The 27,041-nt window shown below is 42.0% G+C and overlaps 1 protein-coding gene across 2 annotated transcripts in view; it reads left to right on the top strand.

The window, feature by feature from the left end:
• Nucleotides 1-27,041, top strand: part of cadps2 (Ca++-dependent secretion activator 2) — a 660,384-nt gene that overhangs the window by 495,164 nt on the left and 138,179 nt on the right. For both annotated transcript variants that reach the window (XM_078220144.1, XM_078220143.1), the window contains exons 14-16: nucleotides 6,357-6,458; nucleotides 15,588-15,651; nucleotides 18,143-18,266. In XM_078220144.1, coding sequence (XP_078076270.1) covers nucleotides 6,357-6,458; nucleotides 15,588-15,651; nucleotides 18,143-18,266 — 290 coding nt within the window. The remainder of the gene's footprint in view (nucleotides 1-6,356; nucleotides 6,459-15,587; nucleotides 15,652-18,142; nucleotides 18,267-27,041) is intronic.

The raw sequence follows: 27,041 nt of genomic DNA, 5'->3' as shown, positions 1-27,041 counted from the left end.
TTTCCAACAATCTAAAATGGTTTCATGGTCATCAGTAGATTCTTAATTCCAGTTAGTTTTTTTATTGAATTCAAATTCCGCCATCTGCCGTGGCGGGATTCGAACCAGGGTCCCCGGAATATTAGCTGAGTTTTTGGATTAATAATCTGGTGATAATAGCACTAGGCTATCACCTACCCTATAGAATACCCAAATTGGCGTCCAAGTGACATGTACACACTTACGACATGAAGCATACTAGATGCCATTTTGGTGAGGGGATTAGAGTGCGTACTTAACATTTGTTAGAAATATGACGAGCAAGCAGATCATGATGTCAATCAGCATACAACGTTGATCTGATGCCAACACTGCCATTTTGGAATTCCATGCTCCAGCTGATGCCCTCTCTTAACCTTGCAAAGCTGAACACACATTAAGCAGCAGGAAAGATTCCCACCTGCTAGAATTTGGAACATCACCTACTTTCAGGTTATTTTTGGTTGATTCCTTCCAATTGTTGCTTCAATTGTACACGTCTTTAGTGCTTTCCAAAGTTGTTTCAAGTCTCCAGGGATACTGAAAGGCTTCATTTTATGATTCCATGGCTTCTAAGCAAAGCAGTTGCTCCTAGTCATAGAGCCACAGGCACTTCCTCATCTTGGATTTGAACATAAGCAGAGGCCATGCAGAACAGGACAAATGGCGAGGGTATCTGAAAAAGAAAAAGGACAAAGTTGTGCAGCGAGGGAAGGAAAAAGTACTTACACCATCAACAGCTTGTAAATCAGAAGAAAGTGTGGAATGAGGGGAAGTGGAGTAGGTGGATTAGGCATGAGGGTGCCATCACATTCAATAGTTTCATCCCTGCCACTAGCCATGACCTCAGCAATGGCCTTTCCCATATTGGCCAACATCATCTCCTCCATGGAGGGTAGAATATGCAGATGCACCCTTCCCTCTCCAGTTAGTTTTGCTGCCTCCTGTTACGCGCCACCATCTCCTGCAAGAGAGAGAGAGGACAGTGTGTCATTGTCTATCACATATTGCGTTTTAGTGATGTGGTTGTCGTGGAGTAACTGGCAGTATACACAAGCATTGAGATCAGAGTGTGAGGCTTCCAACAGCGCTCCATGTGTGGGGGTGAGGTGGAGTGTTGGAATATTATGTACAGAAGATGGAACATAATGTGAATAAGTGAGATGTTACCCATTTTGATCGGAAAAACTTATAAAGACAGGGTATTTCTTAAATGGTGAGATGTTGGGAAGTGTTGATGACCAAAGGGACCTGGGTGTCCTTATTCATGAGTCACTAAAAGCTTTCATGCAGGTTGAACATTCAATTAGGAAGATAAATGGTATGTTGGCCTTCATCTCAAGGGGATTTGAGGATAAGAGTAAAGATGCCTTCCTGCAATTGCATAGAGGTTTGGTGAGATAACAACTGGAGTATTGTAAGCAGTTTTGATCTCCTTATCGAAGGAAGGATATACTTGCCATAGAGGGAGTGCAACATGGATCACTCGACTAACCCAAGATGGCGGGATTGTCTTACGAGGAGTCATTGAGGAAATTAGGTCTGTATTCTCCAGAGTTTCGAAGAATGAGAATTATCTCAAAATTTACAAAATCCTTACAGGCCTTGACAAAGTAGATGTAGAGTTTTTGGGGGTTTTTTGGGGGTTATTCGGAAGGCACAACAGAAATTCATCCCAAGGAGGAGGAAACATGCTAATGGGAGGACGAGGCATCCATGGCTGATGAGGGAAGTCAAGGATAGCAGAAAAGCAAAAGAAAAAGCATACAAAGTGGCAAGGATTAGTGGGAAGCCTTTAAAAGCGAGCAGAGGACAACTAAAAAAATAATAAGGGGGGAGAAGATGAAATATGAGTGCGAGCTAGCTAATAATACAAAAAAAGATAGGAAGAGTTTTTTTCAATATATAAAAGGTAAGAGAGAGGCAAAAATAGCCATTGGACCACTGGAAAATAAGGCTGGAGAAGTAATAATAGGAAACAAAGTAATGGCAGAGGAACTGAATAGTTACTTTGCATCAGTCTTCATGGTGGAAGACACCAGTGGGATGCCAGGGCTCCAGGAGAGTCAGGGGGCACAGGTGAGTGTCATGGCCATCACTCAGGAGGAGGTTCTGGGGAAACTGAAAGGTCTGAAGCTGGATAAATCACCTAGGCCGGATGGACTAAACCCCAGAGTTCTAAAAGAGATAGCTGAGGAAATTGTGGAGGCACTGGTGGTGATCTTTCAGGAATCACTGGAGGCAGGGAGGATACCAGAGGACTGGAAAGTAGCTAATGTAACATCGCTGTTTAAGAAGGGAGGGAGGCAACAGACAGGAAGTTACAGGCCAGTTAGCCTGACTTCGGTCATTGGCAAGGTTTTAGAGTCCATTATTAAAAATGAGATCGCAGAATACTTGGAAGTGCATGATAAAGTAGGACTGAGTCAGCCACGGATTTGTCAAGGGGAGGTCATATCTGACAAATCTGTTAGAGTTCTTTGAGGAGGTAACAAGGAAATTAGATAAAGGAGAACCAATGGACATGATTTATTTAGATTTCCAGAAGGCCTCTGACAAGGTGCCGCATAGGAGACTGTTAAATCAGTTAAGTGCTTATGGTGTTAAGGGTAAGATCCTGGCATGGGTAGAGGATTGGCTGACTGGCAGAAGGCAGAGTGGGGATAAAGGGGTCTTTTTCAGGATGGCAGCTGATGACCAGTGCTGTGCCTCAGGGGTCAGTGCTGGAACCACAACTTTTCACAATATACATTAACAATTTGAAGGAAGGAACTGAAGGCACTGTTGCTAAGTTTGCAGATGATACAAAGATATGTAGAGGGAGAGGCAGTATTGAGGAAGCAGAGGGGCTGCAGGAGAACTTGGACTGGTTAGGAGAGTGGGCAAAGAAGTGGCAGATGGAATACAATGTGGAAAAGTGTGAGGTTATGCACTTTGGAAGGAGGAATGGAGGCATAGACTATTTTCTAAATGGGAAAATGCTTAGGAAATCAGAAACACAAAGGGACTTGGGACCCTCATTGTTCAAGATTCTCTTAAGGTTAACGTGCAAGTTCAGTCGGCAGTTAGGAAGGCAAATGTAATGTTGGCATTCATGTCGAGAGGGCTAGAATACAAGAGCAAGGGTGTAATTCTGAAGCTGTATAAGGCTCTGGTCAGATGCCATTTGGAGTATTGTGAGCAGTTTTGGGCCCCATATCTAAGGAAGGATGTGCTGGCCTTGGAAAGGGCGGTACAGTAAGAAGTCTCACAATACCTGGTTAAAGTCCAACAGGTTTATTTGGCAGCACAAGCTTTCGGAGCACTGCCCCTTCGAAAGTTTGTGCTACCAAATAAACCTGTTGGACTTTAACCTCGTGTTGTGAGACTTCTTACTGAGCTTACCCCAGTCCAACGCCGGCATCTCCACATCTTGGAAAGGGTCCAGAGGAGGCTCACAAGAATGATCCCTGGAATGAAAAGCTTGTCGTATGAGGAACAGTTGAGGACTCTGGGTCTGTACTGTTGGAGTTTAGAAGGATGAGGGGGAATCTTATTGAAACTTACAGGATACTGCAAGGCCTGGATAGAGTGGATGTGGAGAGGATGTTTCCAGTAGTAGGAAAAACTAGAACCAGAGGGCACAATCTCAGGCTGAAGGGATGATCCTTTAAAACAGAGATGAGGAGGATTTTTTTTAGTCAAAGAGTGGTGAATCTGTGGAACTCTTTGCTGCAGAAGGCTGTGGAAGCCAGGTCATTGAGTGTCTTTAAGACAGAGATAGATAAGTTCTTGATTAATAAGGGGATCAGGGGTTATGGGGAAAAAGCAGGAGAATGGGGATGAGAAAAATATCAGCCATGATTGAATGGCGGAGCAGACGCGATGGGCCAAGTGGCCTAATTCTGCTCCTATGTCTTATGGTCTTATAGGATGTTTCCCCTGGCTGGCAAGTGTAGCTCTTGGGGTCACAGTCTCAGAATAAGGAGTAGGCCATTTAGGACTGAGATGAGGAGGAATTTCTTCACTCAACGGGTGGTGAATCTTTGGAATTTTCTATCTCAGAGGGCAGTAGAAGCTCAATCAGTGAACACATTTAAGACATAGATAGATTTCTAGACATGAATTACATCAAGGGACATAGGGATAGTGTGGGAAAATGGCATTGAAATGGATGATCAGCCATGACCTAGTTGAATGGCAGAGCAGGCTTGATGGGCAGAATGGCTTCCTCGTGCTTCGATGTTCCTATATTCCTTCCTATCTTCAATGAGCCATTATTGGTAGAGAATGCTGGTGGTTGAGTGATGGGGATTTGGTGAAGTGAAACTTGGTGATGCAATTGGTAAAATATGGTGCTTGCAGATGTGTACACTATCCTTGATAAATCACATAAGGCTACCAAACGTCTGGTAGCACCTCATCCAGATTAATGGGGTTAATTTCCTGGCATTGACCTCCATGTTTCTGTTCCCACTGCCTTAATTCTGTGTGTCCTGAGGGCCACCTGGCCTGCTGAAAATACAGGGCATCTTTCCTCCTTTCCACCTCCTCCAGCTAGGAGTGCAATTTTTGTAAACAGTTGTGCACATGCTCTCCCTTTAAGAGGTGCAGATTAGCTTTAGGTAGTGCTAACATGTAATGATATTGGCCTCCTGCTGATGCAAGGCGCCAATCAATATCCTGGTTAGCACCAGTTGCATACAGCAATAATGATAATGAGTAGGCAACATAAAAATGGCATCACATAGGTACATCACTACAGAAACTATCCAGTTTAGGTAGTATGGAGGCTTAAGTTCAATTGCCTGTGTTTATTTATTTTTTAATCTGTGTCCTTTCTAGAGAATTTAACAATTGATTTCTATTTGATTCTCTTTCCAAAGAACAGGTAGGTGGATCCTTAGGTCGGCAGGTGAGTGTGGAGTTGGGTGAGGTGTTTAGGTGAGTCAAATGGGTCAGTGGTGAGTGGGTGGGTGTGTAGTTGGATGAGTCTGGTTGGGTCGGGGAGCAGCCATGTGGAGCCAGGGCTGGTGGATCGGGAGGTAATTGTGTCTGGTCAGAAAGGTTGTTGAGCCTGTGGAGCAGATGGGTGGTTGGGGTTTGTTGGATTGGGCGGGGGCAGGGAACAGGTGGTAGTCAGGTCAGGGGTTTAGTTGGGTCATCAGGTGGTCAAGGGGTCATGCCTATTTGAGCAGATGGCAGTTTTTTATGTGTTCCCCCGACTTACAATTTCGTAAACCTATACACAGGATTTTCAGGTGAATATGGAGGTGAGAATGGGGACAAGCGAGTTTGCCGGCACAGTTCGATTCTAGATCCAGGTCGGATTGGGGGTAGAAGGGCAACCAATTTGAAAGTGGCAGGTAGCTTATTATGTTTCTTTAAAAGCCAAGTCAGAGGCCAACTGGAACTTTCTAGTCCACCTGCGGGGCTCTCTGTGGCATTGGCAGCATGTGAGTGGCCTCCCAGTAGAACATTGAGGCTCTACACCCCCCAAAATCGAGGCACCCTCTCGCTTAACTATGACTTAAGACTGCAGCTCAATGCTTCCACCTGATATCTTTAAATAGAAGGTGAGCTTGCCCTCTGGTCACTGGCCAATCATGGTAAAATTAGTGCTCCAGGCACTGTGCGCATTCGCATTTGACCCTGACCTAGTACCTTTCTACACTTGTATATCTTGTCCCTTTTATCACGCAATCACAAATGTGTTCACAAGAACACCTAAAAAGCTTTGTTTGAAGAAATTGCTTTTTCATTCTAGCCCTGGAACATCAAGTGACCAAAAGTTGCTTGCTTATAACAGAGCATTTATTTCCAGAAGTGAACGCCGCTGATCTCCTTGCTGCATCCATACATTGTTAATTGAGTAATGATACAGACTTCCCCAGTGATAGACTGGAATATTATATTCTAGTTGTCACAGTGACACCGAGGAAACTTCCCCAGTCCCCACAGCAGTTCACAGAGCCTGTCTTCTCCTTTCACATCCCTGTCACCTTCAGTTCCTTCACACGCTGGAAGTCACCTCCCTTGCACCCTTCAATTTAAATAAGCAAAAGAATATCGGGGGAATTTTTCAACTTTGCTTTTATGATCAGGAGACTTGCTTACTAAGAGTGCAAATTGCAAATCTGGACTGGCACACCCATTATTTTCTGATCAAAACTGCCAGAAGATTGTGTAGAGTCTATCCTAGTTTCTGATTACGTTGCCAGCTCTGTTAAGTGAGCAATGTTCCTTCACTGAATCAAAATAAATTTGACATTGGGTATACCGTTGGTGCCATTACTTTTCAGTGAGCCTCTGTTTCAACCTCCAAGATTTGAAAAGGTATCTAATTTTTTCTTTTTCAGACCAGATGGAATTGGAACTGTAACAGTTGAAGAAAAGGAAAGATTTAATGAGATTAAAGAAAGACTTCTGTCCCTTCTTGAAAATCAGATCACCCACTTCAGGTAATCTGCATTTTGTTAGTTAAAGAAATAAATCATGCATTATTTAGCCATCCGGATTCATCAACCTTGATTTTGGTCGGAATTCTCCAGCCTCACCTGTAGCTGTGATTCTCCAGTCCCACTGCAGTCAATGGAGTTTTGGCTGAACACCAAATTCTCAGCTGGCAGCAGTGGCAGGACGTACAATCCTCTGTGTCTTTATATGCTCTGTTTGTGAACAGAATTCCCACTTACCTGAAGAAGGGGCTTGCAGCTCCGAAAGCTTGTGTGGCTTTTGCTACCAAATAAACCTGTTGGACTTTAACCTGGTGTTGTTAAACTTCTTACTGTGTTTACCCCAGTCCAACGCCGGCATCTCCACATCAGGACGTACAAGACCAGAGAATCCCAGTCTTTAATCCTGGCCACTTTTGAGGCAGGCATGGTGCAGGGCAGCAGTAGCTCACCAGCTCTTTGGCATGGAGCCTAAGCTACTGTAGCTCCCGAGCTTAATTTAAATCTGTCTCTGCTATCCTCTGCCCAAAACCGGCAGGAATGATATCCAGGCAGTTGGGTGGGAGGGGGAATTGGGACTGGAGTCGGACACAACCAGGGAGGCAGGGGAAATGAATCCCGGATATAAGGTAAATGTTTTGGGGATCGGATTGGGATTGGGTGATGCAGAGCCAGTTTTGGTTGCGCGGGGGAGGAACACAAACTACCCTACGGAATCCTTCACAAAATTACAAAAATTTAATTCAACTGAACTAGATCGCATCACATTACTGCCTCACTTTCCTTGGCAGTTTTGGTGCTGTGAGAATCTCCTGGGATGTTATGTTAAAGTTACATGGTTTGGAGAAGTGCCGTAGACGTACACCTTTTTAATATGATTCCCACCTGTGGTGGGTGCTGCAGGAATCCTGGCAGCTATGGGGGCAGGGCTGGGTGGGTTGGCAGGGAAAGGGAGTGATGAGGGGAAGGTGGTGCAGGAATGTTCCACTCATGAGCTTAGATCTTCAGAGAAAATAATAATGAGCACAGAATTTCCATTCCTCCCACTTTGGACCAGGTAAAATCATTTTTGAATTTTAAAAAAATTATTTCACAGGACATGGGCAGTGGATGCCCACCCCAATTGCTTTTGAGAAATGGTGGTGAGCTGCCATCTTGAACCACTGCAGTCCATATGGTGTAGATACACCCATGGTGCTGTTAGGGGAGGGATTCCAGGACTTTGACCCTGCAACAGTGAATGAATGGCAATATATTTCCTAGTCAGTATGGTGAGTGGCTTGGAGGGGAATTTGCAGCTGGTGATATCCCAATACATCTGCATTGGTGTATGGGCTGCCAATCAAGCGGACTGCTTTGTCCTGGATGTTGTCGAGTTTCTTGAGTGTTGAGCATATATAGACAGAGACTCAATTGCAAGATAAATATGTATATATATATATATATATATATATGTATATGCAAGATAAATTATATATATATGCCATGTTTGTGAACCCACTTCTCCACTCACCTGATGAAGGAGCAGCGCTCCAAAAACTCATGATTCCAAATAAACCTGTTGGACTTTAACCTGGTGTTGTGAGACTTCTTACTGTGCTTACCCCAGTCCAACGCCAGCATCACCACACAATGACTAAAAGGTAAATGACAACAAGGTCCTACAAACAACAAAAGAATAAAGAAGATTATTTGATATGTAGTATTAGTCAGGGGAACAATAAATCATGGCCAGGACACCTTACAATGTTCTTTCAAATAGTACCATGTGATTTTCTATGTCTACTTCAGCAATGAAGATGGATCTCAGATTAACATCACACTCCTAGGTTAGGTCCTCGGATATTTCTTTCCTCCGGGTGCCTCAGTTTCCTCCCACAGTCCAGAGATGTGCAGGTTAAGTTGATTGGCCATGCTAAATTGCCCCTTAGATTCAGGGGGATTAGCTAAGGTAAATGCATGTGGTTATGGGGATAGAGCCTGGGTAGGATTGTGGTCAGTGCAGACTCGATGGGCCAAATGGCCTCCTTCTGCACTGTTGATTCTGTGATTCTATATTACATTCCAATCTCATCTGTATTACTTACTGGGACTTGGATCACCAGACATCTGATTCATGTGGCATGTTACTAAATCTGCCTATTAATCAAAAGTTCCACTTTTACTTGATTGCATGCATGATTCTTCAGTTGTCACACCATTCTGTGAACTTTCCTCAGATGATCCTGGCATCTGCTGTCCTTCAATCCTGTTAATTGTTGGATGTAATATAAAGGATTAATGCTAAATATGTAAACAGACAGTCTACATAATCAATGATTTAAGATCACATGATGAGACAGCATGCTGAGAGATAGTTCTATGTTGCGCCTCGTGCTAAACATTGTACTGTAATAATTAGTAGAATGTTCAGTCAAAGGTAAAGTTTACCAACAGCCTTACCTCCAGCAGTATCTGTAAATCCTAACCTAAGACCCACAACAATATCAGATGAGATTTTTGAAGTTGACAAAACAATGACCACCCTAAGCACAATATTTAACTTAAAACTGTCCTTATTAAACGATTATTTGAACAGAAACAGCTTCCATGTAAAGGAATTCGATATAGATTGTTAATATATTAAAATTCTTGCAGCTATACTACCAGGCTATAAGATTTTCCCATTATCAATGTCCTTGCCTTATTTATAATGAAATTGCCAATGTAAACTAGTCATACTATAAGTCCATACCACCACCACGACTGGCACCCCCCCCCCCATCCCCCGCCAATGGGGAATACTAGATGGGGAGAGGGTACAGTTACAGCATGGTGAGTTTAATTAGGGTGTTTACATCATCAATATGGAGGCCAGCATTAATTCTTCAACTGCATGCCATGATCCAATTATTCTCTTGTCCTTTTCCCCAGTTCAGTTGAAGCTTATACTTAGACTTCACTTGCTCCTCAGAGCCTTCATCTTCAGGTGGGGTGGAGAGTAGGGAGGGGGCCAGGGTGCAGGTGTGGGACGGGGGAGGGGAGATGGGTTGAGGGGGGAGCTGCAATTTGGACAGTTCTGAATTGATAAAATACGTGATATCAGATCAGCAGCGTGTTGCTCATCCAATCTGAAAATCAGAGAGGGTGTCAAACTGCCTGATCTGATATCACTTGTTTTAACTTTCCTGCCCAAGTACAAACATCCCAGCCACTGTGTGCAACTCCACAGATTAGCTCTGAGCTTAGAAATGACACTTTAATGTCATGACCATGACCATTCAATGCATGACCATTCAATGCAGTCACACAAATTACTTGGTTTAGTATTTCAATGGAGATTTTGTTTTGGTGCAGCTGTTAAAATAGCAAAGTCAATTCAGACAAGATGCGGTACGGCTTTCACTCATTTTTATAAAGCCACACTATTTAGACGGGATTGGAAACCTAACAGGGACACAGTTAAATTGGCGAGCCTCTCCTCCAACACTTTCCTTAACAATTAGGCTAATGCTGCGTTCTATTTCCAATTTAAAATAATGATAGTCTCTGCGATCACTGCAAGGAGAAGAGTTAGTGTGAATTGAAGTAGATTGAATGTTGTGTGCTTCTCAATTTCTGTTCATTTGATCTCAATTCGATAATCTTTAGAAAATGAGCTTCGGTTTGGACCTCTCTTTAGATTCAACATGTTGCGTCAGATGAATAGATTTTTAATTCTAGCTATTTCAATAAAATCACTAGCCACTGGCAGATTCAATCTAAAGGTTAGAAATTGTTATGACTGTATTCATCAGTATCCTTCAAATGGGCTGTGAGACGTGCATGATTGCAACACAACAGCCTGTAGCTATCATCAGCTACTGTTTATATTATTAATTACTCAAGTCGGTTGAAATAATATGTCACTTAGAGACACCAGCAAGGATACGAGCAAAAAGTGGAGCGGTCTCCTGTTGCTCGATATCATTAAAATTCAGTCAGAATTATTTATCCGTGACATCTTCAAAGGGTATTAATATTATCCAGCTATTCCAATAAATCTATACAAAACGGTGGACAAAATCAGATTGGCTGTTCATCGAGTCTGTCCCATTCAGTTATGTTGCAACAAAGCGCTACAATTCTTGCTATGAAGAAAGATTGAATAGGCTGAGATTGTTTTCACAGGAAGAGAGGAAGTGAAGGGTAAAGGTAAATTATAAGGAGCCTTGATGGAGAGAGATCAGTAACCAGGGAGGCATCAATTTATAGTCATTGGCCGTAGGTTTAGAGGAGAGTTGAGAATTATTTCCACCCAGAGGGTGAATGGGGTCTGGAACTCGCTGCCTGAAAGGGTGGCAGAGGCAGAAATATTTTTTATATTTAAAAATATACTTGGGATATGCACTTGAAGTAATATAAGCTGCAAGGCTACAGACCAAGAGCTGGCAAGTGGTAATAGGCTGGATAGTTATTTTCCCACTGCGACACACATGGCAGGCCACATTGTAATCGTTTGATTTAGTAATTGTTTTAATGTTTCCATGACTATTGGAACTCTAAACCTACCAGCAACCATGTAGTCGCTTGGGAGAAGCAAATAAACACATTTTTAAAAACTCAGGCTGGTCTGAGTGAAATATAATTCTGAGAAGTTCCTCACTAATCCCTGAAAGCTGTAAAATCTAGGAGCCACGAGTAACTACAAGGTAGATTCCCCAACCTCACGCTGCCCTTTTTTTAAATACTTTTCCAATCAAATCAAATCCAATTCAGAGTCTCAACGAGTTGAGACATTTCAGATCCAGGCTGACAAGACAGGGCGAGCGACCAAACCACCCTGTCCTGGGCCTGATCTACATGAGTCAAGCTGATTGGAGAAGGGGGAGGTTCCTCCTCCAAGACTTGAGCTCATTTGCATCTTAGCCAAAAGGCCGAGATGCCGCTTTTAAAAATTGCTTCATATGAAACATATGAAGCTTCAGTGTAACCTAATGACCTCAACCAAGTGCGGCCGACCATGGGCTGCCGACCATACTACACTTGATCTTAGCCAAAAGGCCGTGAAGCGATTTCAATGCAGTGTTATCAGCCACCTCTCGGGACCTGAGCACCAGCATGAACCTGCATACACTGCACGAGATGTCAAGCCATTCCACTTACCAATAACTCTGAGAAGAGAAAAAGAGAGTTGCTTGATGGCAGGTGCAGGCATAATGGGCTGAAGGGCCTCTTACTGTGCTGTAAAGCTCTATGAACGTTTAACAAAATGTTTTAAGATGCTTAAATTGGGGAATTTTGCCAATAAGTTATAAATCAATCGCTGAAAATTAAAACTTCTCAACTAAACTGTCAGTGGGAAGACTAAGCTCTGATTTGATTTATGTAATCAAGGATTAAACCCACTCAGAATGTACGCTTTGTTATTTGCATAGTCATGAAATATCGTTCAGTCTCCAGAACATCCACAGTGGGATCTCCTTTATTTTCAATAGCACATGTAATCCCTGGGATCTCTAACATTCAACCAACCATATTGTAATAGGAGCAGATGATGGGCACAATCATTCACTTACTACGTCTATCTGCTGAGAAAAACCAGCTGAGGCTAAAGGACAGAAATATAACTGCAAACATGTTGCTCAACTTTATATATATATATATATAAAAGATAAACTGAACAGGTCAGGGATGCGGATTAATGATATTTTACAAATGGGCTAATACTCCAATAATTGGTGTTGAAATCCAAGTAACAGTAGAAACAAACTTTATTAAGTGAACAACAAGTGTGACACTAGGATTTTAATCTTAAGCAATATTTAATGGAAGTTATTCCTAACATGTTTTTTACTGATCACTACACAAGAATCTTGCTGAATGTAGAGTCCTCTATATTCAATATTGTTCAATCTTTCTAAATTTGGATTGTGTGTTTACATTATATAATGCAATATACATAGTCTCTATTATTACACGTTTCCCATTTAATTAAGCTAACTGGAGGAGATGAAAACTAAAATAAAACTGGAAATGCATTCTTCATGCCCGGATTTTGCAGTGTGATACAATTACGCATGTGAATCTTCCCTGTAGATGGACAAGTAACCATTAAAACATACTTCATAAAACACTCAGAGCTATAGTAAGATGGGGCATGGTATATTCATGAACCCTTAAACTGTTACCAATTCCAGAGAAATAGCAGTCGCCCTGAGCAATTAACTCTATATCTTTTCAGCTCACAATCTAAATTCATATTGTTATTGTACTAAAGTTGTTTCAACATTGTTATTGGCTTTTTTCTTTAATTTTGACACCTTCAATTTGCATTTAAAAGATCGTTTTAAATAAAATATTTTAAATACTTAGTCCTGCTTGCCCTGTCTTTTGTTGTCTAACTCTGCTTTATTCTCCCTATAACTTTAATTTATGTTTTTCTTTTCATCTTATGGGTCTAAAATATATCAAATATATTCTATACTTGTTTCTCTTAAAAGAAGTCAATGTGCTTTTTATATTTCCTCTGGTGACCCATTGTAGATGTAGGAGCGAATGCAATGAAAATAGGCTTTCATTAGTTGAAAACTAATTCCAAAAGCTGTTTGGTTAATCAATGTGAACCTCAAAGACTGAAGATTGATGCAATGGCATCAAACACTGGTCTCGTACATCCAGAAGAGAGCCACAATTAAAGAAAACACATGTCAGAAATAGGAATATGATACTGTTGCTTCCATTCTCATTGACATTCCCTTGAGGCATAGCCTTCAGTTGTGGAGGGCTGAATTTGTTGTACAGTCAAAATAAGGCTGCCATATTATACTTGGAGATGGGACAAATATGGAAGGGCTGCTATAGTGATTGACTTGACCCTCCTCACACCTGACCTCCTGGAGGGGCGTTAATGGCCTCTTTTCCCTCCATCGGGGTCAGTCACCTGTTAGTGGGGAGCAGGAATAAACCCCGCTGGAGTGAACCACTCCTGGCAGGGGGTGGGGGGGAGATGCTAGTGAGCCCGGAGACTTCAGTCCAGGCCAACTAATGACATGGAAATCCCAATTTCCATATTGCAATCAGCTCCGTGCCGAATTCCGACTCGGAGCTGATTACTCTGGAAATCTTTACCTGGGAGACTTGTGGAGACTGTGGTGTCCAGTGGAAAGCCTGCGAAACGGTCTCTGCTGATGCCTCCCAGCTCACTGCACTACTCGAGCAGCATAGCGGGCTGGGAGAATTGCCCCCAGAATGTTTCAGCAGCTGAATTGTAGTGAGGTACTGCAACACTGGTAGACTGTGGAATGATGTGACTTTCTCCAATTTTTGTATTATTTTCAGATGCATATTCCAATTCTATCATCTGGGTTGTAAGCCTTCAAACTAATCAACAAAGGAAGTTATGAGCCAGCTTTGTACCACAGTTTATTCACCCAAATTGTCATTTATTGGATGGGATTTACCATGCAGCCTGCCACGTGTTTCGCCATGGCGGGAGGCTGCCTGCGATTGGCTGGCAGCGGGAACTTCTGGTCCAAACATTGTCAATGGGGTTTCCTGTTGAAGGCACCCCTTGCTTCCGTGAAACCTGTGGCTGCGTGCACCATGAGTGGGACTGGAAGATCCCACCGGCATGAACAGCTGGAAAGTTCCGGCCATCTTATCAGCCATGGTCACACACACACACACACACACACACACCACACACACCTGAATCAGAAGGTCATGGGTTCAAGTCCCACTCCAAAAACGTAAGGACAAAAGTCCAGTGCAGTATGAGGAAGTATTCATTGCCAGCAGGACTGTTTTTCAGACGAGGGGTTAAACTTTGGCTGCTCTCTTAGAAGATGTAGAAGATCTCATGAGAACTATATTGAAGAAGAGCAGACATGTATTCCCTGGTATCCTGGCCAGTGTTTGTCCTTCAATCAACATTTTTTTTAAATTGGTTATCTGGTCATTACCATGTTGTTTGTGGGAGCTTGATGGACACATTGGCTGCCACCTTTACTACATTACAACAGTGGTTGACCGTAATGTGCTTTCAGACATCCTGAGGTTGTGAAACACACTATTTAAAAACAAGTCATTCTTTCCGTGGGTGGCACGGTAGCACAGTGGTTAGCACTGCTGCTTCACAGCTCCAGGGACCTGGGTTCGATTCCCAGCTTGGGTCACTGTCTGTGTGGAGTTTGCACATTCTCCTTGTGTCTGCGTGGGTTTCCTCTGGGTGCTCCGGTTTCCTCCCACAGTCCAAAGATGTGCGGGTTAGGTTGATTGGCCAGGTTAAAAAAAAAATGCCCCATAGAGTCCTGAGATGCGTAGGTTAGAGGGATTAGCGGGTAAATATGTAGGGGTAGGGCCTGGGTGGGATTGTGGTCGGTGCAGACTCGATGGGCCGAATGGCCTCCGTCTGCACTGTAGGGTTTCTATGATTTCTATATTTCCTCAATTCTTTGACTTGAAAGCAAATTTTGTGATATACAAACAAAACTAAATTTCAAGCAACATACTGTGGATGCTGGACGTCTGAAATACAAAAGATAATGCTGGAAACACTCAACAGGGCTGGCATCTTATGCGGAGAGAGAAAGGAGCTAATATTTCAGATCTGTGAGCTTCAATCAGAACTGGGAAAAGATCTGAGCCAGTGAAAGACAAAGAGCAGGGGTGGAAAGACAAGCAAAAGGTAAGGTCTGTGTTAGGGTGGGGGCAGGAGGGTTTACATGACAAAGGATTTTGTGGTGAAAGAGTGTGATAAAGGAACAAGAAAGGAAGCACAAGATATGTTGAGAGGATGAGTTAATGGCAGGATTTTGAACAGCTGCCAGCTGAAAGCAAAGGGAAGCAGAGAGAAATGAGGGAGGGGGAAAAAAACTCAAACCGTCGTAGAACAAAACAAAATGGGGCAAAGGTTACAAATTGTTGAACTCAATGTTGAGTCCAGAAGGCTGAAAAGTACCCTGTCAAAAGATGAGGTGGTGTTGCTCAGGCAATTTGTTCTATTCAAGTCCAATTTGTTCTTCACTGATTCAGTTCTGAATAAGCGAGGAACAATCCAGTTGATTATTTGGAAGTCCTGCAACATGCCATGTTTAAGTTTTAACCTATTCTAATGAATTACACTGCATTGTTGTTTAACTTCAAAGATGTCTGAATTCTCTATTAATGTTCCAGGTACTGTTTCCCATTTGGACGGCCAGAAGGTGCACTAAAAGCCACTCTCTCATTGCTTGAAAGGGTATGTTCAAACTACAATGAAATGTACAATTAACTCTTGGTTTCTTTAACTTGTTTCCCTTTGTCACATGCTGCGTGGAGTTTACACATTCTCCCTGTGTCTGCGTGGGTTTCCTCCGGATGCTCCGGTTTCCTCCCACACTCCAAAGATTTGCGGATTAGGTGGATTGGCCATGCTAAATTGACCCTTAGTGTCAGGGGGATTAGCAGGGTAAATACATGGGGATACGGCCTGGATGGGGATTATTGTCCGTGCAGGCTTGATAGGTGGTTCCGAAGCCATTGCAGTTACTGAGATTGGTTTCTTATGCTGCAAAGCAGCTTCATAGAACTGTGGTGAAATTTGTGTTTCATGACGATCATGGGATTGCGCATGGTTGTTTATCCTGACCATCCAAATGGATTTGGAAAGAACTTCATCAGGAGGGCAACAGTCACCTTGGTGGGTTCCATTAGCTGGAAACATTGCCCCTTTCTAGCTGTTAGTTATGTGTAATAAGATAATTCCTTTGGTCAGGTTGTTCTTCAACCAAATTCAAAACTTCCCCTTCACCTTTGATTCCAGACATCAAATTTAGGGCACTCTATGGTAACCATTTTCAGTTTACTAGCCTAACACAGAAGGTGGGTTCGGCACTTTTCTGTAATACAGCGGAGGTTTTCATTATTTTGACCATTAGGGAAGAACTGTGAACAATTAACTAGTTTCACTTGGCAGGTGTGATTGGAAAAAAAAGTAATGGATGTATTCATGAGGCTTTAATATATTTATCCATGAGCAAGTTCACTGTAACCGTGTGCAAGTCATCAAAAGCATCAGAATATTGGGATGCATAGCATAATTCAAGAGAGATTATTTTACCTTGGTGAGACAACTCCCCTAGTACTCTGTGATAACTGGCATATAGAACCAGTTTCAGTTTTGGAGTGGGTGCAGAGAATGGCTACATGATTCTTCCTCGACCTTAAGGGGATGGTGTACAAAGAAATATTGACAACTCTTTTTAAGAGAAAAGACTTCAAGGAGATGATTAAAATGTTTAAAGTTATGAAGTTCTTGGAAAAATTAAATCTGAATAAATTCACAAGAGGTCATACTTACAAATTAAGAATACCAAAGCAAAATAGGAAACATAAAATGATGGTAAGTGTGGAACAAGTTACTAGTGCAGGTAGTGGGACAAGAAAGCTCAATGGTTTGACAAAGGAATGGGACTATTTTAGTTCTGTCAACAGGTGGGACTTGTGCTTATTAGAAAAGTCCTAAAGGAATATGACTGGGCAGGCTCGATCGATTGAAGATCTTCTTCTGTCTGAAACTATTACCGTATTACAACCTGAAGGGCTTGTGAGACTCCCTCATGAAAGGAGTATTAGAATCATAGGATCCCTACAGTGCAGAAGGAGGCCATTTGGCCCATCAAGCCAGCACCGACAACAATCCCACCCAGGCCATATCCCCCAAATCCCACATATTTACCCTGCTAATCCCCCGACACAAATGGACAATTTATCATGGCCAATCAATCTAACCCGCACATCTTTGAACTGTGGGAGGAAACCCACGCAGATACGGGGAGAACGTGCAAACTCCACACAGTCACCCGATGCCAGAATTGAACCCGGGTCCCTGGTGCTGCGAGGCAGCAGTGCTAATCACTGTGCCATCGTGCTGTATTGATATTAAAAATAGGCAAGAAAAGTACCTCTGTGAAAAAAATGAATGGTATTTGGTTTCAAGTCATATGACATACACTTCTTGAATAATTAGCAACAATTAGCTGTTTAGATTCTAATATCTTCATAAAAAGTTAATTTATGTAAACTTATTTTCACCGTCAATCAGTCAGAGTAGAATTATCATTGTTTTTACATTTCAAAAGTGCCTCTGGGATGATTTTTCATGCATTAAAATGAAAATGCTATTTTTTCTGTAGTATAGAATGGTGATAAAAGCACCAGATGTACACAGGATCTAAACCGCAAAGATTTTCTTCCCAATTTTTGTTCCTTTGCCTCCATTTTATGGATGTTCACTTTGTATTGTGTTACATACCCATAGACACTGGCTGTCCCCATTGCTCCTATGTCCATTCTGGACAGCATTGGCCATGCTAAAATTGTCCGTCAGTGTCAGAGGGATTAGCAGGGTAAAAATGTGGGGTATGGGAAATAGGGCCTGGGTGGGATTGTAGTTGGTACAGACTCAATGGGCCGATTAGCCTCCTGTGCTGTAGAGATTCTATAAGTGTCTGCACTCTGCTCAGTTGCAGTGGGCATCACAACCAAGTCAAATTCTGTCTTCAATTAATTTCCGCTATCACATCCAGGAACAGTCACTGGGTAATAATCAAAAGAGAAAATTCAACACAAATCAATCTTTTCAAAGGAGCGTTGGCGGAAAGTGGGAGAGGGTGGGGGTGTGTGTTGGGAGGAAAGAATAGATGCGTGGAATATAATTTTTATAGATTTGCTTATTTTCTTTGATAAAGGTTCTAATGAAAGACATAGCTACCCCTGTGCCATCTGAAGATGTCAAGAAAGTGGTACGAAAGTGTCTAGAGAAGGCTGCTTTGATCAATTATTCTCACCTTTCAGAGTATGCCAAAATAGAAGGTTGGTATGTTTGATATGGCTATCCATGTGGCACAGAGAGCCAATTGAGTCCATTAACTGAACACTTTGTCACAAGTCTTTCTTTCCCATTGAACAAACCCAAGCCTCTGCAGATGCAAATGCCTCATTAAAATCTCAGCTGGTGAACAGCAGAGTCTTTTCTATTCATTGCCTTAATCTGCCTCATGGGACCTCCTTCCAGAGCTGCAAACCTTTCACTAAAGCTGTTCTCCTTTCCGGTATCCTTGTGAAGCTTTGTTAAATAAATAGTTTTATATAGATTTTAATTATGTTTTTTTAATCATTGGCTAATTTACTTTCTCTTCCTTCTACACCCTTTTTGTCATTTCAAGCAGCCAGTGGAAAAGAACCAGGTAAATGGATGCCTGCACTATTTGACAGTCTCACCTCTTTAAATAGATTCATCATCTGCCAATAAATGTCATTCAGATACTTGCCCTGTATTCTGATTTCTCGAGGAGGATTGTTGTTATTCATTTGACTTGCACCTAAATATACTGGGAAATAGAGAGTGTTGTTCTTTTTTTAGAAATTCTTCACATTATACTTAACAATTTAAGGCACTTTGCTGTCTTGGCTAAAAGACAGTTTGGTCTGTACTCAAAAACAATGTACGCAGTCCAGGCTGACACTCCAGTGCAGTACTGAGGGAGTACTGAACTGTTGGTGGTGCCTTTTTCTTGAACGAGACATTAAACTGAGGCCCCATCTGCCTGTTTGGGTGGATGTTAAAGATCCCATGGCCTCTCACAAGATCAGGGGAGTTAAGACCAATAGCTGGGCCACTGGATATCTGTCAATCAACATCACACATACAAAAAAAACAGATTATCTGGTCATTATCACATTACTGTATGTGGGAGTTTGCTGTACTCAAATTGGCTGCTGCCTTTCCTACAGGTCCTCCAGTTTCCTCCCTCAGTCCAAAGATGTGCAGGTTAGATGGATTGGCCATGGTAAATTGCCCCTTAGTGTCATGGGAACTAGTTAGGGCAAATGCTATGGGGATAGGGCTGAGGTGGGATTATGGTCGGCGCAGACTCGATGGGCTGAATGGCCTCCTCCTGCACTGTAGGATTCTATGTCTATGTCTAACAGTGACTGCACCTCAAAAAAGTACGAAAGTACTTCATTGGTTGTAAAGTTGTTTGAGACACCCGATGATTGTGAAGTGCTAGACAAAACTAAGTCTTTTAGTAATTTTGCTTTCAGCCGACGTGGCCAGAGGGAGTGTACCAATTTCTGATGAAGTTAGAGCAGGGAAAGTCACATGTATTAAGATAAAGATCCACTAACTATTGCACTCACATAAGAGGATCAAGGTACTGGGATTTGAAAGTTAGAAAGGAAGTGATTAATTTTGAATTTTGCAAAGAAATAACACATGGGACGGAATTCTCCAGCCGTTTATGCCAGTGGGATTCTCTGCTCCTGCTGCAGTGAATGAAGATTTGGTTGAGTGCCAAATTCTCCGTCCTTGCAGCGGCAGCAGGGCGTGAACGGCCAGAAAATTCCAGCCATTGTATTGAGAAAACACAGTGTTAACTGGGATTGATTTTAATTAAATGAAATAAGTGATAAAGGAATGAATGCAATTGTCTTAAAAAGGTACAAACACTTTGGAATAAATAAATGTTTGGTAATACAGAACTTGACATTCAAAGCTTTTTCTTTTGCATTCATCGGGACATTTTGCAAAAATACCAGTATAAGGGGAAAACAATAATTTTACTGTATGAGAAGACAATGCTGATTGGTTGGCGAGTAGACTTTGGTAGAAGCATTGCCATGGAGAATGCAGCAGTTGATTGTGACCAACAGTTAACTGCCAAACATTGTCTGAAGTTTAAACTAGGCAGTTTGACCCTAATTGGTCAAGACATGGTCCTGAGGAATGAGTCAGCTGTCATGCATTTTGTTCAGATGAAACAGGCACATTGTGTGTACATCTTCTTTCTGCCTGCAAAGCACAGGGGCTTGTGTAATACTGCATGTAACTTCCGTTACATGCAAATGCATCACACTGTGAATCCAACTGACAATCTTAAGTTGGTTGTCAGTGTAATTCAACTTCAGAATAAAGCAGCACAATGAAGGATACATGAGAGAGAAAGCTACATTTTTGGAGAAACTAAGGAGCATTATGAAGCAGCTATCATACTATCACTAAATTCAATATTCAATATTATGATAAACAATGAAACAAGAAAAAATAGGGTGAATTGCAGGGATTTCAAGGATAAATAGGAAAAGGTCACTCAGTAAATGGCTTAAATCTGACTACTTTCTCCTAAAAAAAAACTTTAAAAGATGTTTTGATTTTTCTCCTACTTGAGAGGAGAAAATCAATTGGTTGTAAGACAAAACATGAAGATGATGGATCAGTCTTCAGAAACTCTCCAACTGGGGATTGCTATCCATCTGTTTCTGAACTCCTAAAGCGCTAGGCCATGTTGATGAACACTTGAAGAAATTAAGATAAAATATAACGATAAAGAGGATCTTATGGCATAAATGCTTCATTGTGGTACTTAAGACTGGGAAATCCATCAGGTATAGGCAATCTTCAGACAAAGGTCAACATTACAATGCCACAAATTAACTTGAGATCTATTTGCAATCTGATAATTATTGGAATCTTTAGTCAAGCAAATAAATAAAGTGAAATCAAATGGGTTTTTAAAAGATTGGGGTCACATCTTTAAAAAATTGAAATCTCTGGGTGTTACAGAGTTGTTGGATGATTTGAATGGAACTTGAAATCCAGAACACATTGAATAAATTCCTCCACGTAAGACTTGTGAATAAAATTGAATGGTTTAGGATTGAGAAGGAATTGTAAGTTTGATAATAAATTGGTGATAAAGATTGGTGATGCATTTATCAATACCACTTGGAGACCCATGAATATCAAATTTGCCAGGGTTTTGTGAAAAGATTCTTTTTGTTCCTAGTAATAACGTTAACATGAGTATTGAAAGTGGAGGACAATTATATAATGTATCATTGGTAAATCGCATGTTCTGAGAGATATATAATTGAACAAGATCTACAGAGATTTAACAGCTAGGCATATTAACACCATCTCATGAGAAATGTAAAGTGAAACGCATTGGAGCTAAAAATAGTAAATGTGAATACACAATGGAAAGTATATTGTTGAATAATGTGGAGCAAGAAATTGACATGGGTGTGCTAATTGGCGAAAAACTGAAAATGTTATCAAATTATATGTTGATGATTATCAACACAAATAAGAGCATCCGGATATATTAATGAGTGTTAACTCACACTCTAACACATTGGTGAGACTAAGCTAATGCGTTTAATTTCTTTTCAATAGCTTGCTCCTTAACAGGGTTGTCTAATGTTTCTTTTTATTATTTGCCGAAATTTCTTGAAATGCAAATGCGCAGTAACACCAAAATACAGTTGAAAAATGCATCCCAAAGAGCAAAACATTTTGGTGTGAAGAATAAGGCAATATAAAGCAATAAGGCAATATAAGTTAAATTGCACAAGCACAGTAAGACTTGGGGAGGGGTAAATGTAAAGACATGGCTGAAGGTAGCAGAAGTTGAGAAAGCTGTTAAAACAGATGGGATCCTGTGCTTTACATACAGTATAAAAGCAAGAAAGCTGTGCTTAACCTTTATAAATCACTGGTTAGCTCTCAATGGAGTACAGTGTCAAATTCTGGGCACCATTTTAGGAAGGATGTCAAGGACATGTCTACAGAAATGATTTACTGGAATTATATCTGGGATGGGGAGCTTTAATTCTGTGGGGAGACCAGAGAAGCTTAGAGCAAAGAAGGTTAAGGGAAGATTTGACAAAGGAACTGAAAATGGTGAATAATTTTGAGTAGATAGGAAAAATTGGCCACGATTCTCCCAAAAGTGCTGAATTGGCGGGAAAACTGTTCTAAATCCCGACTGTTTTGTCAGTTCAGCTTCTCACCTGAATCTCCACACTCTGTGCACTGCAGAGGTCCCAATAGGGAATCTCATTAAAATCCCCCGGGGGGGGGGGGGGGCGCTATTTGCGCCAGAGTCTGACTGTTCTGGAACTCTGCGCATGTGCAGTTGTTCCGATCTGCCAGTCTCCCTGTTTGCTGGTCAGCCTGATCGCTGGCCAGTCCAGGACCACCGCAGTGCTGCCTCTCCAGCAACCCCCCCCCATGGCCCGATCACCCCACAATAATTCCTGGGCCAGCCCTGACCCCTCACCCAATCCGGGAGCACCCTGATGCACAGCCCACCCCTCCCAGCAGTGGCGATACCCCCACCCCCCTCACCCCGGCAGACCCCCGCCCCTGGGAGGCAGCCCCCCACCGCCACAGACCACCCCCAACCCACCCCAATCACTGCCCTCCCTCCATCCGAGACTGATCCTGTCTACAGAGTGGCAGCAGGACACCCCACCTCCACCGATTGCCCCTAGGTCCCGCCCACAATAGGCCCTGCCCCCTTGGCACTGCCCGATGCCCAATGGACAGTGCCAAGGTGCCCCCTGGGCATGGGCACCTTGCCCCTTGGGCAGTGCCAGGGAGCAAAGGCTGGCACTACCAGGGTGTCCATGCCCAGAGGGCACCACCCCTCTGCCACCCGATCCCCTGGGGGCCCCGATTGCCCACCCCCCTTCATTCCAGCGGGGTCTCCCGCTAGTTCTCCGAACATGGAATGCAGTACTCCTGGCGGGGTGGGAGATTCGTGACCTGAAAGGTCCCGATAATGACCTGCTAAACATATTTAAAATGCATTTAAAAAAGATTCAAACCTGTCTTCCCGCCGGTTTCCAGCGTGGTCTGACTGGGGACTGTTCGCCGGCTCTGGGAGATGCGCACGTGTTCCTGGCACATGCGCAAATCCCGGTACAAGGCCGGCGACGCGCATCTCCCACCGCGACCTACCAGAAAAGTTGCGGGTCGTGATGGGAGAATCCCGGCCATTATTTCCATTCACAAGACAGTCAGTAGGCTGACTGAGGACACAGATTTGAATTAACTGGCAAAATAAACTGGAAGGTCTTTTTTTAAGTAGCAAGTCATTGTGGTCCGGAATGTGCTGCCTAAAGGGGAAAAAAACATGTAACAGTGTTGGAAACAGCAGGAGCATGGAATTCATTATATAGATCTTTCAAATAGCTGGCTCAGCCGTCATGAGCTAAATGTATGATGTTCTGTATGATTTTATAAATGGGTAGCAATGTTTGATCTGCTATAAGTATAAAAGAGCATGGTAAGAATTTTGTGAATACACTTGTTAAACTTTTGTTGTGAGGATGTAATAGACACTGGAGAGATTCGATTTGTTTCTCCTCCCTGATTGCTTTGAGAAGGCTTTCTCTACAAATTGCTACAGGCTTTGTGGCGGGTGTTCCCATTATGGTGTTTGGTATTAGGGAATTGCAGGACTTTTGACTTGAAGCTGTGCTTATCCAAAATGTTGAAGCTGTGGAGCTGAGTGGAATTGGCATGTGATGGTGATTTTGCTATTTTTGTTCTTTGTGTGACCACAAAGCATCCAGGCTGAACCTTAGCCAGATCGCAGTATTGTGCCCCAATTAGCCTAAAGTCTTAACTATCGGGAGAAAAGTCAGCCAGGGTTCTTGTCCTGATTTTTGTGCAACAATACCTTGATGGGGAGACTGTGTACATGTAAGGTGAGAATAGAATAGTGCTCATTTGCAATACCTTCATTGTCAAAACAACATTAGCCTCGTGTTTTGGTTCAGACATAATGAATGCCCATTTGGGCAAAAGGGCTGCTTAACGCTTTTGGACCCATATTTTAAGCACCTAAGGAAATATTTTTAAAATGGAAAAGGGTTTGGAAGAAAAAGCTAATTTAAAAGGTGGTGGTGGGGGCGTGGGGTTGGGGGAACAAATGTAATCCATAACGACATTATGTGGTGTGGTAGAAAGACATTGAGAGCAGGCGTTGGAAGATTTGTTTCTAGATCCACCTAAAGTAGGTTGATCTGAGCCAGATAACAGTTAGCTCTCTATAATTGGTCTTAGTATTCCTGTTCTAGGGAGAGAGAAAAATCTGCCACGATTCTCACTCCTTGCTATCCAGTAACCCCTGCTAAAAAGTGGATGAGGTTGGAAGATGACGAGGTTAGCCTTGCATGTGATGCCCAATACAGGTGAATAGCCTGTATTAAACAACAACTGTACCTACAATCCACCAATGATATTAAAGAACACATAGCAGCCAGTGAGTGGAGAGAATTCTGATGTGTGCAGACAGAGTAATGCTGAGAGACGCCTGTTGAGCTGTACTTGGGACAGTCTATTCCTGAATGGGAGAGCACTGATGAGATAGATCTCCCCTTTCTCAGAGATACCTGCACCAACACAAAACCATTCCTACTCCTTCCGAGCCTGTTAATGCTCATTCATATAGGCTTTGTCAAGGAAACTTCAAGTCTACTTTATAAATGTTTCTGTGTTAAGAAACATTAAACATGGTTCTAGTTTCATTTCGAGGTTTTTGTGAGCTTGGTGCGGTAAGTCTGGGGGCCCTTTGTATACATGCAGTTTTAATGAGGTTTTGCAACCTTTGAAGTTAAGAGATGGGTTGCAAAGGGGTTAATAGGTTGGTGATTTTTTTTTAAAGTAGAAAAATCTGTGCTGATGCCTAGTGGCAGAGGTCCAGGGACACACATAGACTCAAGGAAAGACAAAAGGGTAGGGTAGTCAGTCTATGTCTGCCAGAGGGCAAAGACAGAATTTCTAAGCTCTCTAGTTAGAAATGCTTTGAGATTACTGTGGAATCGAGTTGAGAGAACACATAGGTTTGTTCTGAAGTTTAAGTAATAGTGAGTTTAAATCATGGGTTTTTTGGGGGACTGAGGGAGAGATACCAGCTGGGGAAAAAGCACCGAGTGAATACTTGGACTATACTGAAAGAAAAAAAGATTGGATTAGCCCAAGCAAGAAGTCTTGATGTTGAGATGGTGCAAAAACTTCACTGGAAGTTTATGTCTGTAAGGATAATGTTATCCCAGATGATGTCATAACTGGACGAGAAGATTCCAGAATGGAACATTGGCTGAAAAGACTTTTTTTTACTTTTTAAAAATAAAACATGGAGGAACAGAGTCACATGTTCACTAATTAGTTTTAATAAGAAAAAAACATTTATTAAACTTGAAAAGTTAGATTATTAGACAATACCCTTTTAATTCCCCCCCCCCCCCCCCATGTTAACAACTCCACACCAATTTTGCGATTAACATGGATTTCAAATTACATTTTAAACTATGATCCTCCACAGTCCCATTTGAGCAGACAAGTTGACTGGGCAGATACACTCTCCACTCTGAACCCAAAGTGAATGTTTGTGGATGTCTCCTCAGGAACCGCAACCCTCCCCCCCACCAAGATGATTGTCATGTGAGAGGTTTCCAAACACTTCTCTCATAAGGGAGGAAGTCTCATAGCAACATTCTCTCATAAGTATGCTTTTTCTTAGCGATTTGCATTCTGAAATCCAGACCAGGTTTTCCAAATTATACATTTAAACAAAGCTTCCATCCACTATTAACAGTGAATCCAGTCCAGGATTTTACACCAACCCCTGTAGGATTTATTCATCGCGACTGCTGTGCAAATTGCTTTAACTCTCGATCCCTGGACTTCTCGCATTAAACGTTTGATTTACCTTTGAAGGCTGCTTACTGGTGACTGCAATTGTCTCTAACTCAGAATCTTTTACTTACTTTTCCTTGATTTCTTCTGAATAATACCTTGGGTCTCTGTTCTCTGAACTGCAGACTTTTTGGACACTTCTTTCCATTTCTCTAGTTTCTTTAACTAGAAAGTTAGACTTTAGATTTCCAGCATTTACTTTCTTAACCATTATTCCATAGTATGGCTTTTCTTCTAGCAAGATTGAGAGAGATGTTCCTTCTTTAGCCTTCGAAAACCAACTGTTTCTAGCAAAGCTGTGAGAGCTGCCTTCTCTCTCATTATCTATCTGCAACTTCAGTCAAATTAGCTAAAATAAAACTGAAAAGCTTTTCTACCTTACAAGGACCAATTGCTAAGCAGCCATTGCTGGTTTATTTATTCTCCACACCTTAACCTTCTCTGAGCACAATGGAAACACATTGGAACTTAACCAACCCCTACACATACAAACACCTTGGTCCAGCATGAATCTAACTATAGGGTTTACCCTTCCAGGCACAGAAACATTAAATTAAATCCACTTAATACTATTCCTCATTTCTAATATTTATACAAATATAAATCCCTCAACAGTATTGATGAGATAAAATAAACTGTGTGCATTTGAATCATTTTCTGGTCTTTGTATTGAAACCTTCTCATTCACCTAGTGTAATATAGTTCACTCTTCTTGTTTAATGAAAGTTTTATTCTTTGTGTTAAAAATATGCTAGAAGACACTTGTGAATGCGCTCAGTAACTGACCTTCACAGCTTCCAAAAAAATCAAAGTTAGAATTTATCAAGTAAGAAGTTTAACAACACCAGGTTAAAGTCCAACAGGTTTATTTGGTAGCAAAAGCCACACAAGCTTTCGGAGCTCTTAGCCCCTTCTTCAGGTGAGTGGGAATTCTGTTCACAAACAGAGCTTATAAAGACACAGACTCAATTTACATGAATAATGGTTGAAATGCGAATACTTACAACTAATCAAGTCTTTAAGAAACGAAACAATGGGAGTGGAGAGAGCATCAAGGCTCTCTCCACTCCCATTGTTTCGTTTCTTAAAGACTTGAT

The sequence above is a fragment of the Mustelus asterias genome, chromosome 9, assembly GCF_964213995.1.
Source record: "Mustelus asterias chromosome 9, sMusAst1.hap1.1, whole genome shotgun sequence".
Taxonomy (NCBI): Eukaryota; Metazoa; Chordata; class Chondrichthyes; order Carcharhiniformes; family Triakidae; genus Mustelus; species Mustelus asterias.
This window is presented reverse-complemented; position numbering and strand designations above follow the sequence as displayed.